The sequence below is a fragment of the Schistocerca gregaria genome, chromosome 2 (genome assembly GCF_023897955.1).
Source record: "Schistocerca gregaria isolate iqSchGreg1 chromosome 2, iqSchGreg1.2, whole genome shotgun sequence".
Lineage (NCBI taxonomy): Eukaryota > Metazoa > Arthropoda > Insecta > Orthoptera > Acrididae > Schistocerca > Schistocerca gregaria.
This window is the reverse complement of record NC_064921.1, coordinates 628,323,670-628,343,769: the sequence shown is the minus strand read 5'-3', so window position 1 is coordinate 628,343,769 and position 20,100 is coordinate 628,323,670. Positions and strand designations below refer to the sequence as shown.

Below are 20,100 nucleotides of genomic sequence, written 5' to 3'. Positions count from 1 at the left end.
AACCAAATACTATGTCTTTACCAATTGCTGCATACCTTATGTGTCTTTGGTTGTCTTAACATTCATGGGAAATTATGTACTTTCTTTTCATGCAGCTTCATTTCTGCACTGACGTAAACTAAAGACATGTGTGAACCTTTTCAGAATTGATAACAGGGCCCCATCATTTTTTGTCGACTCTCTGTTCTCATTATATTTGGATACTACAGACCTAGCATGTAAGTTTATTTACTTTTCATAGCAGATCACTGAACTGTCCCTGAAGAATCTGGTCATGTTGTACAGCAGGTGTGCTTTTTTCAATCACATCAAATGCTTTGTGTGAAATGGGTCATCTTCTGAAAGATAAGATGTTTTCTAAAACATTAATACACACATTTTTATCTCTCTCATATTCCATAGTATTCACAATCAATTTTATACATAAGCTTTATTTCTCTACCTTTTCAGAAAAATCTGTCATTTGTAATTTGCAGTTAATTGTTTATTGCAGGTTTTTTTTTTTTTTTTTTTTTTTTTTTTTTTTTTTTTTTTTTTTTTTTTTTGCTCTTTCAAGGGCATCATTAGTTTCTTTGTGCTTTGTGAGTCACTTATAAAGGCCAAGCTCCATGGCCCTGTGGGAGGTCTCATAACGCTGTCTGACGTGGCTGTAAAAAAATGCTACCTTTCTCCATTCTCTTTAAATGTCAGTAAGTATTCTTGAAACAGTAATTAGTGTGTCATTTCAGTCCAACAATAGTATATGCAAACTCTAAGAAGACTCTCAGCGAGGTGATAGGTGAGATTAACTGCATCAATTAAACTGATTGCTTGTAAATAGAGCTTACTCATTTCTGCTTGGTAGCAATTTCAGACAGTAGGCAACAGTGTGATTACTGGGTCTAATATATCACAAAATAAGTTGATTTCAAATTCATTTACACATAACATTTCATCAGTCATTAACCCAGTGTATCACTTCTGTTCTTGTGGATGTAGATGCACTAATGTTGCTTGTTAGTTCGCGTTAGCAATGATCAGAAATAGTTAATACACATCACCATCATTTAAATTCTATCAGTTCAAGTAGTCCCAGCAACTACCTCAGTGACAGTCTTCTTAGAGTGTGCACAGCAAACAATTCACACTTTGGAAAATCATGTAGGATGTAGAGCCTACACTATGCCCCGTAGTATAACTTAGTGATGTAAAGTGAGGGGAATGTCATTGCCCACAATAACAGTATGTTGAAGAAGGCAGTAATGGAAGGTAGCATGACCCAAAAGAGTGACTCTTTTTGCAGCTACCTTTGTTGCATGGTACAGCAGCTCCATAATCTAACACTTTCTTTTAACCTTTCCTACTATTTTCTGACAGAGAAGATGTTATTCTTTCCAACATAAATTGAAACTCATTCAATTAAACTGGCCTATAATACATTCTCATAAAAAAATTCTATCAAATGAGTGATACACAGGCCTCTTGGTAAAAAATCGAGCTTCATCAGTTCTCTGGGATATAATAAGTTTTCTACATCTTATGTAAATTTTCGTTCTTGTGGCATGGTAAATATCCAAACACAGCAACTCAGTTATATATAAAATGGTAATTTTATAATCTGGACTGTGTTTACTATTGGCTTGGTTTTTGGGTCATTTCGCAGTCATGTAAACATGTCACTGCTGCAGAGAAACACTACGAGCGAGCCAGTATCAACAACAGCTTCATTCAGTTTGTGTTTGGCACTGCAGCAACATGCCGCATAGAAGCATACAACAGAGTCCAGATAGTGGCTTTACTTTCAGCAGTTCATACACAGCAAGATATTGCCAATCAGTTAATGTCACTCACATTGGTGAGTCTAAGGTGTGGAGTAAGTACAGAGAGATGGAAATGTGAATGATAGACCTCACAGTCATTGTCCTCATATGACAACACCACCATGAGCTCATCATCAGCTGCCAGACATATTGGAAATGACTCAACAGGGATTCTTATCTCAGACGAAACAGTGCTTAGAAGATTGCATCAAGATGGTCTTCATTACAGAAGACCAATGAGACATTTTGCATTGAACCAATGAAACTGATGCAATCGAAGACCTGGGCTCGGCTCTTGCGCATCAATATTGGATCATTGGAGAATCGAGTAATGCCATGTTTGCTGACGAGACCAGGATTGTTTTATGAACAGACACTAGACCTGCTAGGGTCATTGCACAGTGACTGAATCCAGACAATCTTCAGGACGTCACTGAAGCTTCCACTGAGGAGTGGGACCTCATACCCCAATGTAAACTTGATGGTCTCATCCAGAGTGTGCCTTGTAGAGTGGAACTCATCCATGTGCAGGGAGGACATACTCACTACTAAAGACTGATAATCATCGTCATGAGATAACAATTTTCACAATTTTTGTTTTTAGATGTGCACTTAGGAGAGAAGACTGCTTTGTTTTGTAATGATTTTTTGTAACTTATGAAAATCATTCTTGTTTTCAGAAGGAATTAGGTTTATTTTGTTAATAAGGTATTGTACAATTCTCAGTGGGTGTAATATAAGAAGTCATTGTAATAATTTCACATTATTGTTAAGGTGTGTTGCTTGTTCCCCTTTTCTTTATAACAGGTTGTGCAGACAACAGAAAGACAAAGAGTTCCAAGTAACTGTAAAAAAGCACATGTATTTTCAAGACTGGGGATTAGATAAATGTGTGCTATTATCAGCCTTAATTGCTGATGCCAGTCTGTTGTAGAATTATGGAGCATGTTTTATATTTTTTATTACATTATTAGCAATTATTCAGTAGAAAAAGGCAAAAGTATAAAATACTTAAGACTGTGTGTCAAGAGCTTTTTATGTGGAATAGCAACATGAAAAAGATCCACAGGAGAGCAACATGCTTTGACATATGATTATTTTATAAGCATGAAAGTGCCACAGAGCTTATCATACAACTCCTGTGACAAGGTGTACAAGATAGTTATCGTGAGTTACTGGCAATTTTACTTTTATGATTCTAAGAATAAATATTCCAAGAAGAGTCCTGCAACATATTACTTACATTCAACAGACATCTCATAAAATGACCAAAGTGCTCAGTTGCATTAAGACAATGGCACAGGCAAAGTTTGTGTAGGGGAAGGTAAAGGAAACAATCACAAGAAGAGCATCAGGTGATAAAGGGGCAGGAATCGTAAGAACTTGGGGAAGGTGATTCATCTCTTTGTTCCATTAGGATGGACAGCAGGTAATAAGTAGAAGGTGTTGGTCCACAAGGAAAGAATGTACATCATCTATAATTGGGTATCCTGGATGTTTGGGGCTATAGATTTTTGGAAACCTGTAGAAAGTTGGAGTCCAGGGAATTATGAAAGAGAAAGTGGAGAAAGACTCAGGAAAGAGGTTTTTGGAGTGGCCTAAGAATTTGAGAAATGTTTAGAGGTGGTGCTGGACTACTGGAGCCTGGTTACTGCAACAGAGTTGGAAGATGGGTGTGTCCGAAGACTAGCAAAGGTCTCTGTCAGATCACTTGCTGTTCCTAACAATAGTAGCAGAGCCTTGACCAACAGTGAGAATTCTCATGGTCAGAATTTGTTTTGAGGAATGGAAATAGGGCCAATTCGAGAACATTTTTTCACACAAGTGACTTGATAACTACAGGTTTGCAGCTGCTCTATGGGACTATTCAATTTCCACAAATAAAAGCAACTGAAAAGACAATACAATATTACAAGTTGATCAGCACTAGAATATCAAAGATTGAATGAAGCAGCAAAATATAGTGTAATGGGGAAGGTAAGATGTGAATGAATCAGTAAGCAGAAAGAAAGGAATACAGGAGCATGAGCATTAATAAAAGAGACTGATGAAAGGTATGGCTTTGTAGCTGAGTGATAAAGTGTCTGACCATAAATTTAAAGACGTGGTTTAATCCCTTATCCTGGGATTTTTCATTGTCACTTTTTTTCTCCTGAAAATGATTTATGCATGGGAAAATGCCAAGTTTTCCTGTATGGTTGGCCACTTTAAACTGCATGTCCCCCCAATAAGTGGCTGGGCATGTCAGTTTAAAGGATGAAGAAAGGCAAGGTTTTCCTGCTCCCAATAGGATCATGTTCAGTAAAGCACATCAGTGTTCAAGCCAATCCAATTTCATAATAGCTTTGTTCTTTACATTATGGATGAAGTAAATGCACAGAATTGGAGATGGAAGTTACTTTTAATTTAATGAGTTATATTTTGAATGAAACTTATCTTCAGCCCTTCAGGCTTAAATAGGCTGGACAAGATAGGATTAGTAATTATAGAGCAGAGAAATAAATCCCAAATGATTATGTACACAGTCAGCATTGCTCCCTTGTATTGTATGGCCTCTGTTACACGATTTACATTAATGAAAAATTTGCTACATAACACAGAACCTTCTAATACTCTGGTTTCTGAAGAATTGTTTATTGGTCCACAAACACATATAATAAGTTTTGTTGTGCACCATACTGCATACATTTGAAGACTACTGCTGATGGAAGGCTCATAACAACTTGTGAAAACTGCCTTATTGGCAAGTGTCTGGCAATCATTTTGTGGTTGGCTTTATTGGTTATTTTAATACATCATTATAAGTTAAGTCTAAGTATTTCATATTTCTCTTTACCTTTTCTCTCTTTACTCCTCTATTTCCAAATTTTCTGTCTGATCTTTACCTTTTTTCCATGGCTGATCATTTTGAACTAAAGTCAAAAAAATGTTCAAATGTGTGTGAATTCCTAAGGGACAAAAGTGCTGAGGTCATTAGTCTCTGGACTTACACACTACTTAAACTAACTTAAGCTAAGAACAACACACACAACCGATGCCCAAGGGAGGACTTGAACTTCCGGCGGGGGGAACTAAAGTCATGTGCAATGAATTTCACTTCTCCCCTTTCACTCTTCTACGCCAGTGTATCAAATGTTTTCTGTCTGCTTGGGCTCAGTGATCCCTTCAATGTGTTATTACCTTCTGAAACATTTTGTATACTCATGAAATGCATGAATATGTTATAAAAAATAAATAAATTTTGCCATAGTTTAGTGATACAGTCAAATAAACACGCCCCTTTATTACTCAATGACGTATGTGCAAGTTTATGTTTTAAATCTTGGTGCAGCATAATATGTCACACAGAGGCAGGTGACTGTTATTATAATACTGTAATTAGTAGTTCTGCACACAGGCTGACTGGGTCACACAGGTAAAAGTCAGGCAAGGATCAATAACGTCATTCTTTGTCTGATGTCTGACTTTTACCTGTGCGACCCAGTCAGCCTGTGTGCAGAACTACTGATTATTCCTGATTCTTTTTTTTTAAATTTATTATATCAATGTGTATTGTTCACAGATCTTAATAGTAGAAGAACCTTTGGTTCCCATAAACAAAAACATCCATCGCAAGCTTCAAGAGGTCATAGAAACTGCATTTCAAAAAACGACAGTGATAACAATAGCACAGCACTTAAAATTTGTTGAGTACTGTGACAAATTGTTGCTCATTAGAGATGGACAGGTATGCCAATTATAGTAGTTTATATTACAGTAAATATTGTAAATTCCTTTACTTCTGCATTTAACATTGTTTATAGCTAACAGATATCAATGAGATAAAAATTTGAATTCATTGAATTTGAAAGTCTGACACCTGGGAGTTTTCTGACAGGAATATGTAGACATGAGACTGTAAGTTCCTAGCAGGGACTTGAACTTTCTCTTTTCTCACCCTCTGCATTCCTTTTGATTTCATTTTGTAAATGAAAGGAAATGGGAGAAATGAGAGAAAGACGTCACTGAACTCTCTTAAATCTTGGTACTACTCTGGTTCATTTTATACTTTTGTAGGAAGCAGCAGGTAATAACATTAGAAATGACAGATGATGTCTTTGTATATAACTTTCATATTGACAGGAATATTAGCTCATGTAATGCTACCTGTACTTAATAAGTGCTCAATCACAGTCTGAGAATAGGCTTGAACAGTTTTATTAACTCAAAAACAGAACAATAAAGCAAGCAGAGTGCAGAATAAACATAAAGTAAAAAAAAAATTGCAATGCCACGGAGTCCAAACAGTGTACACAAACTTGCCAGTGACACCATTCATTTATCACCCCATGGTCACTCACCTCATGCCACAGCTCCATATCTGGATGGTGCAAACGGAGCTAATGCATGAAATTACAACAGATGAGATCACAACAGACAATGTGTGTAGCATTTGTTACAGAAGCTCCCTCGGTGAAAGCACAGCATGGAACATCTTCTGTAAACTGGGCTAAGAAGTGAATATGTTGTCCAGAGTGTGTGGTGCACATAGGTACTGCAACGACTTGTTGTAATGGCAGAGTAGGAAGTTGGAGTGCTCCATCTGCCTGGCGTGTAGCTCTTGACAACAAGTGGGTGATACTTCCTTGAAAATGTAAGAGAGCTTCATTCTGCTAAGAGACAAGGTGGTACATTTTCTGTTCACTATGATGACCATCATGTGTGTATCTCTACGCAGGACACAGTGGGATCCAGTATAAGGTAGTTGCAGTTGTGGTTTGATACAGTCTGTACATAACATGCCTGCAGGTCTTTGTAGGTCTGATGTGGTTTACCTGCTCCTGTAACTTGTGAAGTAACTGTGTCTGGTCGTCCATTTCTGACAGTAGGCTGGCATCGACTAACTCCCCTGTCTCAGATGCAGAGTCTTGCCATAAACCAATCCACTGCCAAGGACTCTATAACAGGTTTGTATGTTGCTTATAGGCCCATTTCATTGCTGGGCAAATGATAACTGGTTCTCTTGTGATTGACGTAGCCACGGAGCTTTGCCGACTGTGCAAACAAGTCTGACTAGAACTGTCGGCCTTTGCTGGTAGCCAGGACAATGTGAAAGCTGTGGCTCAGTCACTGTGAATATATAATGTTGGCCATCCAACAGAGGAAGTGGTTCCACCACATCAAGCAGAACATGGGCAAAACATCAAGAAGCAACCGAACTCTCCGATTGGGGGATGAATGTGGTACATGATTTTGCAAAGCTGACAATGCTGACAAGTTCTCATCTACTTGCAGCAGTCTCTTTCTACCTCTCGCCACATGAACTGCTGAGATACTAACTTGAGTGTTGACCAGACACCAGGATAACAAAGATTATGTAAGGCCTTGAACACTGATCTGTGAAATGCGATGGAGACAAAAGGGCATGATCCGCCATGTGACAGCTCACAAGAAAATTTTGTACATTTCTACCAGCTGTAACTTGAGTGCCACAGTGTCATCAAGTAATATGGTGCACAGCTCAGAATCTTCTTACTGTGACTTGGCAAGTGACATCATGTCCACAGTCTGCGAGACACGCGCCACTTGAGGGAGACAGTCAGCAACAACATTGGTGATGCCCAACATGTAACAAAAATCTATGTTTAAACTGAAATCCAATTGCCTGTACTGCACAGCGAGCAAGAGTTGCTGTTTTTCCTGAAAGAGTATGTTGAAGGCTTGGGGTTGGTGTATATCACAAACTCTCCCACTGCAACCCGCTGTTGAAAGTACTCAGTTGCTTGATATATAGCTAAAATTTCCTGAACACATATACTCCATCTTTGCTGGGAAGGTGAGAGCATATTTCAAAACTAAACCAGTGGCTGCCATCATGCATTATCCAGTCTCTGTTGGAGGGCTACACCAATGGCTGAATGACTGACTGACATCTACCACTAATGCCAGTAGAGCTTCAAGCTTGGGATGCACAGCAGTGCTGCTTGTGCTAGGCTCCTTTTGGTTGTTTTAGAGATTGCATTCGTCTCCTTGGTTCAATGCACAGGAGAACTGTTATTAATCTTGGGACCAGCCAGTGCTGCATTCAATGCTGGCTGTTATTTCACAGTGTGTGGTAAAACTGATGGTAAAAACTGGGCACTCCCAAGTATCTACACAGCTCTTCTACTGTGGCTGCAATATGCCTTAAACCTTCTCAGTGAGTGATAATGAGTCTGCTGAAGATGTTTGATGACCCAGGAATTCAACTTCAGGTTGCCAAAACACACCCTTCACTATGCTTAACACCATGCCATACTTTTCAAAACAGTAAAATGTCTCTCAGGTGCTGGCGATGTTGATCCTTGTTGATGAATACACTAATACGTCATCCAAACAGGCAAAACAAGAGGTCAACCTGCACAAGACAGAGTCAATGGACTGCTACCAGGTTTGTGCTTAATGTCATAAACTTGGTCTCATACAACCCAAACAGCATGATAATGGCAGTTTTCGGAATGTCCTCTGCTGCCATGGGAATCTGGGCACAGCGCATGATTTTAATTCTTAATAGTGGCATTGGATACCTTTCAGGCATGGTTTGTGAATTGAGTACTCTGTAATCACCACACAGATGCCAGGCTCTGCCCTCCTAAATGCAACTCGGATACCCATAAACTTCTCGAACATTGTATGATACCAAGCGAGGTGGCGCAGTGGTTAGCACACTGGACTCGCATTCGGGAGGACGACGGTTCAATCCCGTCTCTGGCCATCCTGATTTAGGTTTTCCGTGATTTCCCTAAATCATTTCAGGCAAATGCCGGGATGGTTCCTTTGAAAGGGCACGGCCGATTTCCTTCCCAATCCTTCCCTAACCCGAGCTTGCGCTCCGTCTCTAATGACCTCGTTGTTGACGGGACGTTAAACACTAACTACTGCCACCACCATTGTATGATGCCTTCTTGCAACATTGTGTTGAATTCCAGTTTAGCAATGGTGAGGCATCCTGGAGCCAATCTTCTCAGTCAGCAAATTATTATGTGGTGATCATTTCATGCAAAAGCTATTGTAGCCTGCCTGGAGGTCTTGTTAAGAATGGTAATTCACAGAACACGGGCGCTACTCTTCATCTGCAACCTCCATGACCTTGACATCATATGTTCTGGCATCATGATGGTACCTGGTAGTGATAGTCTGATAATATCATGCACTAGGCAGGCATCAGCTGCATTCAGCAGGAGCTGGTTGTGAGCTAGGAAATCAGGACCTACAATTTCTTTAACCACATCCGCTACAGTAAAACCCCATATGAATTGATGGCAGAGTCCCAAATTCACCTCTTCATGTCGTATATTGCAGTTGTTGAATTATTTGTGGTGGACAAGCTAAACACAGTGAGCAGTCTGCAACAGTGCATTAATGCTCTGGACAGGATACTAAAGTCAGACCCTACGTCTATTAAATAATTCTGTCCTGATACCCTATTCGTAATGAATAGGTGCCAGTATGAAGCTGGAGAGCTGGTAGTGACTATGACTGATCGCCATTTGCATTTGGATAGGTGCAGGGGCTAGTGCACTTTAGCCTGCTGTTAGCACTTTATGTGATACCAGCAGGTTGGCGGACTGGCATCCGATGTGGTCCAGGTAGAGGAATGGCTCCTAAACTGCTTGTGGCTATATCCTCTGCAGCAACTAAGACCTCCATGTAACCTCAGTGTGCCAATCCATATACTCAGTGCATCAACTTTGGCAGGCAGAGCATCGTAATCTGCACGTGAGATGGGAAAGGTCATTGACACACCACTACCAGACATAGTCACAGATCTAATCTGTTGGCTCAGAGCAATCCTTGTTTAATTCAGTCAGGCAGATCTACAACAGTGTCCAAGAACATCTCTGTCTGCAATGTGACATTCACCTTTACCTGCAATGGTAGATGGCTGCTCCACAGAGAGAGCAAGAGAATGTCATTCACCATTCTGATGTCCACCTTGCTCAAGAGGTGATGCAGGTACTGGGATAGTTTTCTGTCACCTATGTCTTCCAGAGTCAGCACTTGTCTGATAAAGTCTTTCTGGGATGCCACAACTATACAAATAACCTCCACCATTAATCTTTTGTAGGTGTTCTCTGCCAGTGGAGCCATGATTATATCCTGAACTTCAGAAGCATAATTTTGATCGAGCTGACTCACTATCAGTGCAAATTTAGTCAAATCCACTGTAATTCTGGCATAGCAAAAGCTGGCCTCAACCTGGGTAAACCAGAGAACTGGATTATCTGGGCATAATTGTGGAAGGTGAATGGCCAGTCACGATACTGCAGACAATTCCATCCTGTAATCAATATTTTGCGGACCAGTCTTCTCAGCACTAATTATGTCAGGGTCAGGTCACTACCTATGGCAATACTACATACATCAAAAACATCAGATGTTGACTGTGGATATTGTATCACAGACGCAGCCCCTCTGACTGTTCAGAGATGTCACTAAACCCTCCCAAAGATGTAAACAACCATGCATGACCAGCACCTATTAGACGAAGGGGGTCCGACAGCTGATCAATTCCAGTTATTCCATTAGGAAGGAGGTCTACGGCTTGTGTTGTCTGTAATTCAACTATTCCTAGAGGGTCACTACCGCAGTTCAATCACGTCCACATTTTTACTTTGTGCCAGGAAGGGCTCTCAACAAGGGAAGGAAGTGTCCAGGCATCTCAGAGTGAACCAAAGAGATAACAGAGAGACAAGGATTGTCGATGACATGCCTCACTGAGGCTGCCCAAGGGCTACTACTGCAGTGGATGACCACTACGTACAGATTATAGCTCAAAGGAACCCTGACAACAACACCACTATGTTGAATAATGCTTTTCATGCAGCCACAGGACGTCATGTTATGACTCAAATGGTGCACAACAGGCTGCAACTTCACTCCCAACGTCCAGGGGGAGGTCCATCTTTGCAACCACAACACCATGAAGCATGGTACAGACGGACCCAACAACATGCCGAATGGACTGCTCAGGATTGGTATCACATCCTCTTCACCAATGAGTGTTGCATATGCCTTCAACACGACAATCATTGGAGATGTGTTTGGAGGCGACCCGGTCAGCCTGAATGCCTTAGAGACACTGTCCAGTGAGTGCAGCGAGGTGGTGGTTCCCTGCTATTTTGGTGTGGCATTGTGTGGGGCCGAAACATGCCGCCGGTGGTCATGGAAGGTGCCATAAGGGCTGCATGATACGTGAATGCCATCCTCCGACTGATAGTGCAACTGTATCAGCAACGTATTGGTGAGGCATTCGCCCTCATGGATGACAATTCGCACCCCCTATCATGGCATCTTGTGAATGACTTCCTGTAGGATAACAACACAATTCGACTAGAGTTGCTGGCATGTTCTAAAGATGTGAACCCTATCAAACATGCCCGGGATAGATGCAAACTGGCTGTTTATGGATGACGTGACCCACCAGCCACTCTGAGGGATTTATGCCAAATAGCCATAGAGGAGTGGAGTAGAACTATCTGGACCAACAGTGGTTTGATGAACTTGTGGGTAGTATGCCACGATGAATACAGTCATGCATCAATGCAAGCACTACTGGGTATTAGAAGTAATGGTATGTGCAGCAATCTGGACCATCACCTCTGAAGGTTTTGTTATATGGTGATACAACATGCCATGTGTGGTTTTCATGAGCAATCAAAAGGGTGGAAATGATGTTTATGTTGAGCTCTATTCCAGTTTTCTGCACCGGTTCCAGAATTCTCGGAACCGAGATGATGCAAAACTTTTTTTTTTTTTTTTTTTTTTTTTTTTTTTTTTAAATGTGTGTAGATCATGTAGTGCTACCTACACTTAATAAGTGCTCAACCACATGCTGAGAATAGGCTTGAACAGCTTCATTAATTCGAAAACACAATGGAAAAAATCTATTGCTATAGGTGACTTCTCAATATAAGCAAGCAGAGCACAGAATAAAAATAAAATAAAAGAGTTACAACTCCACAGAGTAAATAATAAACATTAACACAGCGCTCCAAGTTGTGTACACAAACCTGGCAGTTGTCATCTTTCATTTATCACCATGCAGTCACTCGACTCATGCCATAAGTGCACCTCTGGATGACACAAATGGAGCTAATGTGCATGATTACACAGCAGGTGACGTGCGTAGCGGTCGCTACAATATTTATGTCCTAACACACAGCTGTCATATTGTGGACAGATCACAACATCTGATGATATAACAGCAGTAGATTAGATTAGTTTTTCATTCCATAGAGCCATGCTGAGGAGATCCTCGTGGATGTAGAACACGTCAAGATTTAGTTTCTTTTCTTTCTTTCTTTCTTTTTTTTTAAAAAAAAAAAAAGCTGAAATAACAATACTAATAGTATGAACATATGCAATACATCATTTGTTTCTATTAAAAAATTCGTCAGTGGAGTAGAGGGAGTTGGCCACTAGTAAGTCCTTCAGGCTCCTTTTAAATTTTTTATGTTTGCTGGCAAACTATTGAAGATGAGTGTTCCTGAGTAGTGGACCCCTTTTTGAACTAAAGTAAGTGCTTTTAAGTCCTTGTGCAGATCAATTTTTGTTCCTGGTATTGTATGTCTGAACTGAGCTGTTTGTTGGAAAAAGAGATATATTATTTAAGACAAATTTCATTAAGAAGCAAATATACTGAGAGGCAGTAGTTAGTATACCTAGTTCTTTGAAGAGGTTTCTACAGGACGTCTGTGAATTTACTACACAAATAATACGTATTACATGCTTTTGTACTCTGAAAACTTTTGTTTGACTTGAAGCGTTACCCCAAAATATTATACCATATGACATTATGGAATGAAAGTAGACAAAGTATGCAAGCTTTTTCATTTTTATGTTGCCTATGTCTGCTAACACTCGAATTGCAAATACAGATTTGTTAAGGCGTTTCTGCACTTCTGTAGTGTGCTCCTCCCAACTGAATTTATTATCAAGTTGTAATCCCAGGAATTTAAGACTGTCAACCTCTTCTATCTGCTCCTCTTCATACTTTATGCATATGCTGGGTGGGAATCTCTTACAGGTTCTGAATTGCATATAGTGAGTCTTTTTGAAGTTTAATGTCAGTGAGTTGGCTTTAAACCATTTATTAATATCCATGAAAATATCATTAGCAGATCTTTCTAGAACTACACTCGACATACTATTTATTGCAATACTTGTGTCATCTGCAAACAAAACTAACTGTGCTTTTGGCAGTGTAACTAATGAGAGATCATTAATGTACACAAGAAAAAGCATTGGCCCTAAGATGAATCGTTGTGGGACACCACATGTAATTTCTTCCCATTCTGATGATGACTGATGACTTAATTCACTAGTCCCTTGCACGCACTGACACCCTTTGTTTCCTGTTAGCGAGGTATGACTTGAACCATTTTGCAGCACTGCCCGTGACACCATAGAATTCTAATTTTTTTAAAAAGATGTTGTGGTTTACACAATCGAATGCCTTTGACAAATCACAGAAAATACCTGCTGCTTGTAACTTGTTATTTAATGAATTAAGTACATTTTCACTGTAGGTGTAAATAGCCTTCTCGATATCAGAACCCTTCAGATATCCAAACTGTGTTCTTGATAATATGTTATTTGTGGTCAGATGGTTGAGAAGCTGCCTGTACATTACTTTTTCTAAAATTTTTGAGAATGCTGGCAAAAGTGAAATCAGTCTGTAGTTTGGTGGTATCTCTTTATCCCCTTTCTTGAATAGAGGCTTAACATCTGCATATTAACATCTGCATATTTTAGCCAGTCAAAAAATGTCTCAGTTAAAATTGACTGGTTACACAAGTAACTTAGAATTGTACTAAACTCACAAGAACAAGCCTTAATTAACTTTCTTGTTATTTCATTGTAACCACTAGAATGCTTTGTTTTTAAGATTTTATTATGGAAGTTATTTCTTTTGGTAAAGTGAGTGACATATTCATGTACCTGAAGCTATTTGGAAAGGCTAGTTTCAGATATTCAAGGGCATTATTTACTGATCCTGACAATCCCATTCTATCAGTAATGGATATAAAGTACTTGTTAAATAAATTTGCCACACTATGCCCATCGGTTACTAATGTGTCACCTACCCTTAGTGTTATTTGCTCCTGTTCCTTTCTGGTTCTACCAGTCTCCTCTTTCACTATATCCCATATTGTTTTTATTTTGCTCCCTGACATTGCTATCTTCTTCTCATAGTGCATTTGTTTAGATGTCTGAATTACTTTTTTAAATGTTGTACAGTATTCCTTGTATTTAGCTAAATCATCAGCATTGGAGCTATTCTTGGTTGACAGATACATTTTCCTTTCTGTCTTACAGGAAATCTTTATTCCTTGTGTAATCCATGGTTTTATTATAGGCTTCTGTTTAATTTGAGTAACTTTTAGAAGAAAACAGTTTTCAAACATGGTACTGACATTGTTCATGAAAGTGTTATAGTTTTCATTCATCTCATGAGCACTATAGACATCTTTCCAGTTCATATCATTGAACAGTTTACTAAAACACTCAATTTTTGGTTGATTGACTACTCTCCTGTACTCAGATTTAGCAGTCTTGACAAGCTGCTTAGAATTTACATCTAAAACAAGGAGCTGCATGTCATGATCTGATAGTCCATTTATTACAGGTTTTATGATATGATTTTGCTCCCATGATTTGTCTATAAATGTTATCAATGGCTGTCCTTGAGGATTTAGTGATCCTAGTTGGAAAGTTTACAGTGTGAGTTAGATTGAAAGACAACAGTACTAACTGCAGTAAATGTTTACTGGAAGATTGCATTAGAAAATCTGTATTAAAGTCACCAGCAATCAAGATTTCTTTGTTTCTTCCTGTTAAATAACCCAAAAGAGCTTCTAGATGAACAGATTATAATTTCCTGCAGGTGCTTGGTAAATAGTTACTATTATATAGGATCTGTTATGGAACTCTACTTCTGTTGCACATGCTTCTAGATGCTGCTCTAAACAGAATTTATTAATGTCAATGTTCTTGAATTTATGGCAGTTTTTAATAAATGTGCAACTCCTCCTCCATCCATATCTACTCTGTAGAAGTAGGAAGCTAGCTTAAGTCCTGAAATGTCTAACATATCTATACCAGTGGTCACCTGATGTTCAGAGAGGCAGATTATGTCAATTTGATTAGATAAATTCATTTCATCGATACAAATGAGTAGTTCATCAACTTTATTTCTGAGTCCCGGAATGTTCTGGTGCAAAAAGATAACTGATACTGCCTACTAATGGGATTATAACTGCTTTGGCGAAGATGAACTGGCAGTTTCTGATTACTTTCTATTAAACATTGTTTAAATGGAGGCTATATGCTAAAATCTGACTCCTGTTCATCTGTTTTCTCAAACTGAGTGTGTCTGTCAGTCTCTCTTAAAACTCATTTTCTTTCCCCCTTCCCTATCCTAATAAAGGCATCCCTCTGACACCTGTGACCACTGGTATTTTACCACTTGTGACAGTGTCCCCCCTTAAGTTTTCTGCAATCAACCCAGACAGTTTTCCCTTCCCTTTCCTATTGAGGTGAAGGCCATGCCTAGTGTAGTCCCACCTATCGACATCATCCACAGCAATCAAACCAATATGGGACCCTATATTCGTCCTAAGCAGCCACTCCAACTCCAAGTTCACCCTTCCTACAGAAGAGTTCAAATGAGGCCGATCATGGCGTCTCAACACAGACACAAATCCCACACTCTTATGCTTTGTTGCTGATGCTAAAGTCTGAAGACATTGCTCTTAATTTGCAAATGATGAAAATATTTTTCAAGTGGCGAAAGTGGAAGCATTGCGCAAGTGTTAAAGGTGCAACCAGGAATGACACATTTTTGACACTTATTCCTTGTAGTGTGTTGCTGTGCAAAGTGAAAGTCATTAAGAGGCCTGGCACTGATAAGCTTGAGTCGCAGCTTTTCTGTATGTCAACATTTATACAGAAGTCTGCTACTTCTGTTTCATTAGCTACAATGATAAGTACATGGTCTCAAACCAGATGCTAGGTCATTTATTTCTCCATGGCCAGTTTTTAGGGCAGAAGATACAACCATTCTTCAACTCCTTAAGCAGTACTCCCATGGAGACGATATAAACAAAATTATGCTAATAACAATACACATGAAACATACAACTGTCAAATGGCCAGAAAGAAACACTAATGAACAGTACAATAAAAAGCACACACTGCCATGCTATTTCATAATAATTTACAGAGTACAAACACATATATATCTCATAATAAATTTCTAGCTACAACACTACGAGCACAGTTTTTTATGATGGTGTCATCATCATTGCAATTTGGTGGATCTATGACGAATTATCAAACTAAAAAACTCCAAAGTCAAAAGTCAGATCCTTTAGTGCTCCTAGCTTTTTCTGATATTTAACAATGCTTTGTTTTTGTAAAAAATGCCAGGTTTCACCATCATTTGGATTTTACATTAAACTGTAGATATTACCCATAACCACATACCTCAGCCAGATCAGATGTCTCAGGAAGAAATAGTATTTCATCTCAAATACAAATAAGCATAGTGTGTCACAGTGTCTACAAACCAATGCCTAATTTTATGATTGGCTCACTTTAAGACTTTCATAGCACTTCTTTATTCTAGTATTTCATAGAAAATTGGCTTCCTTAAATTATGAGGTACGTTGTCAGTGTTTTTAAAACACAGAGACAACTGTCTGGCAAACATTACCATTATTAACTGATCATAAATGTAACTAAAGTAAAAATAGTAAAGTCTTTGCAAATATTTTCCCACACCAACCATTATTCTTATGAATGGAAAAATGAAGATACAATCCTAACTGCCTTTTCTTTTATTAATGTTCCAAACATTCACATGTTCTAAAAAAATCCTTAGATATTTCACAGATAGTAGCCTGTTGCATCAGTATTTATATGCTTCACTAGAGAAGCACTCATGTATGGGCTCATAACACATCATTGGCATCAACCCACTTGTCAATGATGAATGTTTTCTTACAGGCCACGTCATTTGGTAGATAAGCCATTTCACTGTGAAATTAGCCTTGTCTTTTGAAATATCTGCTTCTAATGTTTTGAATAACATCTAAGAATTTTCATACAATTGAAAATCTAGGATGGCATGTAAGAATATTATGAAAAGGAAAGTTGCTACTGACCATATAGTGGAGATGCTGAGTTGCAGATTGGCACAATAAAAAGACTGTCTCAAACATAGCTTTCAGCCAGTAAGGCCTGAGACTGCAGTCATGTGTGTGAGATTTGCATTAGCACGAGCGTGTATGTGTGTGTCTGTCATATAATTTTGACGAAGGCCTTACTGGCCAAAAGCTACATTTGTGACAGTCTTTTTATTGTGCCTATTTGCAACACAGCATCTCGGCTATGTGGTGAGTAGCAACTTTCCTTTTCATGATATTGTTGTTTAAGAATTTTCAATCTATGATGTGTAAAATTTAAATGATTCTATTTTTTTGTTTTGAAATCAGCTAAATGGATATGCTTCTAGTGCTGAAAAATATTTTGTTAATGACATTAATGTTTAAAAACATGCTACAATGACAAACACAGAATACTGAAGCCTCTGAAGCACTTTCCACATGGGTTATAGACTGCAATAGCATTTATGGCCTCTGAGCTGAAGATGCTCAGTAGACAGCAGCACAGCTAGCCAGCCAGTGCTCAATCTGGTTCTGCATTCTGTGCTGTGTAAACTTCTGTCATATTTGAGCATTCTATCAGGTTTTACGCGTGTTAAACTATGATTAACTGATGTCTGTGGTATTCTGTGAGTTTTCTCATAATACCAGCAACACCTGGAAAGCACCAAGTGTTTCATAAACAGGCAAGGGACCTTATTTTTAAAGTGTACTCATTCTTCAAACATGAGGCAGATTCAGGCCAGTCATCCTGTGACACTGCCAAGGTGCAGAAACATAACATAGTTGCTGTCTATGCACTTTCAGCTGAGTGAACAGCATTTCTTGCAAGCTGTGTTTTCAGAGGCCATTAATGCTGTAGCCGACTATAACAGTTTATATCTTCAGTTGACTGTAACTGTGTCATTATTGTTATTGTTATTATTATTATTATTATTATTATTATTACTACTACTACTAATACTACTACATCATAAAAAATAGAAAACTGCTTTCTCAAACCATTGAAGAAATTGTTATACACAATCATAGACCTGTACTGAGAATATTTTTCTTTGGTAATAAATATTTTTAGCCTGTACTGAGCTATCATATGATTTATTCTCTACAATACATTCAACTGCTTAGATTATGAATTATTATCTACTAAGTCTGCATTCAGTTTCTCTCTCAAGCATGTTGTCACTTTTAAACTAAAAATGAAGGTGTTCTACATTTAGTTTTGTACAATATTCTGTTTCTTTTGTATACATACCCCTCCCTCATACCACAGAAGAAATACATAGTATTTACAGCTACAGCTTCAGAGTCTCTTTTCTCATATTGAGTGTTCTAATGAAAATCTCAGTTTTGATTCTCCACAGAATGAGATCATTTTCTGCTAAGTGTTTTTTATTGATTTAAATAAATAAAAAACTACTTAACACAAAACAGTTTTATATGTATTCTTTCGAGATCATTAATAAAACATGAAGAGAAACTGTAATAAGGGTTTAAAGATTTGCATTAAATGGGATTTTAGTATTTATTATGAAGGAACAATGTGAAAAATGATACTTTCTCTTCTACAGGTTGTTGAATATGATACTCCTGCTCGACTACTTAGAAATCCCAGATCAGCTCTCTCTGCCATGATAACAGAAACTGAACTTTAATCAAAAACAGAAAAATTCTAAATACATATCAAAGAACTAACATAATTAATGTATAGTGTAACATGTTTTGCAAAACTATGTGAACAATAAAACATTCCTAAAAAACTAGTGCAACAGTCTTCATGTCAAATGGGTAGATTAATATATGGAGATTCCAGACATACTACATTACAAATAAGCAACTTAAGACAATATCTGTGTAACAGGTAATGCAAATAATTTTCTTGTGTACATTATAAATGGTCTGGCTGTGCTGCTGCTGACACTCATGTATGTATATATCAAAAAATAAATATAATACAACAACTTCTATCAATTATTTTTTATTTTATATGTCTATTTTGGTAGGAACCAAATTGAGGAGCAAGTCTCCATGGTCAAAAAAGTAACCCAGATCTTTTCTTGTTCGTGCTCCCTGCCACAACGAGTTTTCTCACTAGTCTGTCAGTTACTAACACTATCCAGTTTCCTGCTTGAACCACTGACACTGTTCTTAATTGCATTGGTAAAGTTTATATTGTTTTTTGAGTATTGACAGACAGGAAAATATGAGATATATGAGATGTAGTTAAAAAGTACGACGAAAATTTTTATTAGAAACAAAGTATGAGTTTACATGGAATTTGATTTACTGTCATTCAGAGTACTGTCCTCGGCTAGAACTGCACATTTTCTAACGTTTTGATGACTAAGAGTGTGTGAAGTGTACGTGCAAACTTCCCACTTCTCTTATACGAGTCGACTTACTTGGTGTTCACAGTTGATCTTCTCTGGATAGCCAGCTTCTGGAATCTCTATAAACTTTTTCTTCGAAGAATGATGCTAGTTACAGGAACCTTAACCCTTTGAGTGCTGCACCAGTGCCTGTGGTTGGCCGTGTCAAGCCTGCCCTTGGGGCCCCCTTATCTGTGTACCTGCACTGGCAGGTACACAGATAGCCGGCTTCTGGAATCTCTATAAACTACTTCTCTTAAGAATGATGCTAGTTAAAGGAACCTTAAAGACTTTTTCACTATTTTGAAATAATTACGTACTTGTAGAATACTTTCCAACAACTATCGGTATACTTGAGCTTCATAAAGAACAAAATTCACACTTCGCACATAAACATTAGACTTCTTGTAAGTCACTCATATCGTCTCACATTAGAAACAGATTTAAGTATGTTTAGCAAAGAGTTGTCTTAACAACCATAACTCTATTACCAACAAATCGTAAATTCAGCAAGTCCAAGATAAGAGTTTTTTCACAATTGCAAATCTCAATTGTTCTTTTGTCACTAACAATAGTCACAATTACAAACAGCACAGAATAACACAGAAGTTCCTTAGTTCCTCCATGTGCTTTCACTACAATTTCCATGGATCACCCAACAAGCAAGTTTGCTTGCAACTGATTTCACACCTGCAATCACAGACAGGTGATGCCCAGTAAATAGGGTTCCTTTCTCCCACTCAC

At 38.3% G+C, this 20,100-nt stretch overlaps 1 protein-coding gene across 2 annotated transcripts in view; it reads left to right on the top strand.

The window, feature by feature from the left end:
* LOC126334641 (ATP-binding cassette sub-family C member 12-like) overlaps positions 1 to 18,952 on the top strand; it is a 498,524-nt gene extending 479,572 nt beyond the window's left edge. Inside the window, exons 29-30 of one of the 2 annotated variants that reach the window (XM_049997082.1) lie at positions 5,362 to 5,526; positions 18,559 to 18,952. In XM_049997082.1, coding sequence (XP_049853039.1) covers positions 5,362 to 5,526; positions 18,559 to 18,642 — 249 coding nt within the window. In that variant the 3' untranslated portion in view covers positions 18,643 to 18,952. Of the gene's footprint in view, positions 1 to 5,361; positions 5,527 to 18,558 lie in introns of those variants that run through there. The other variant, XM_049997083.1, reaches the window with a different exon arrangement.
* Positions 18,953 to 20,100: the final 1,148 nt, after the last annotated feature.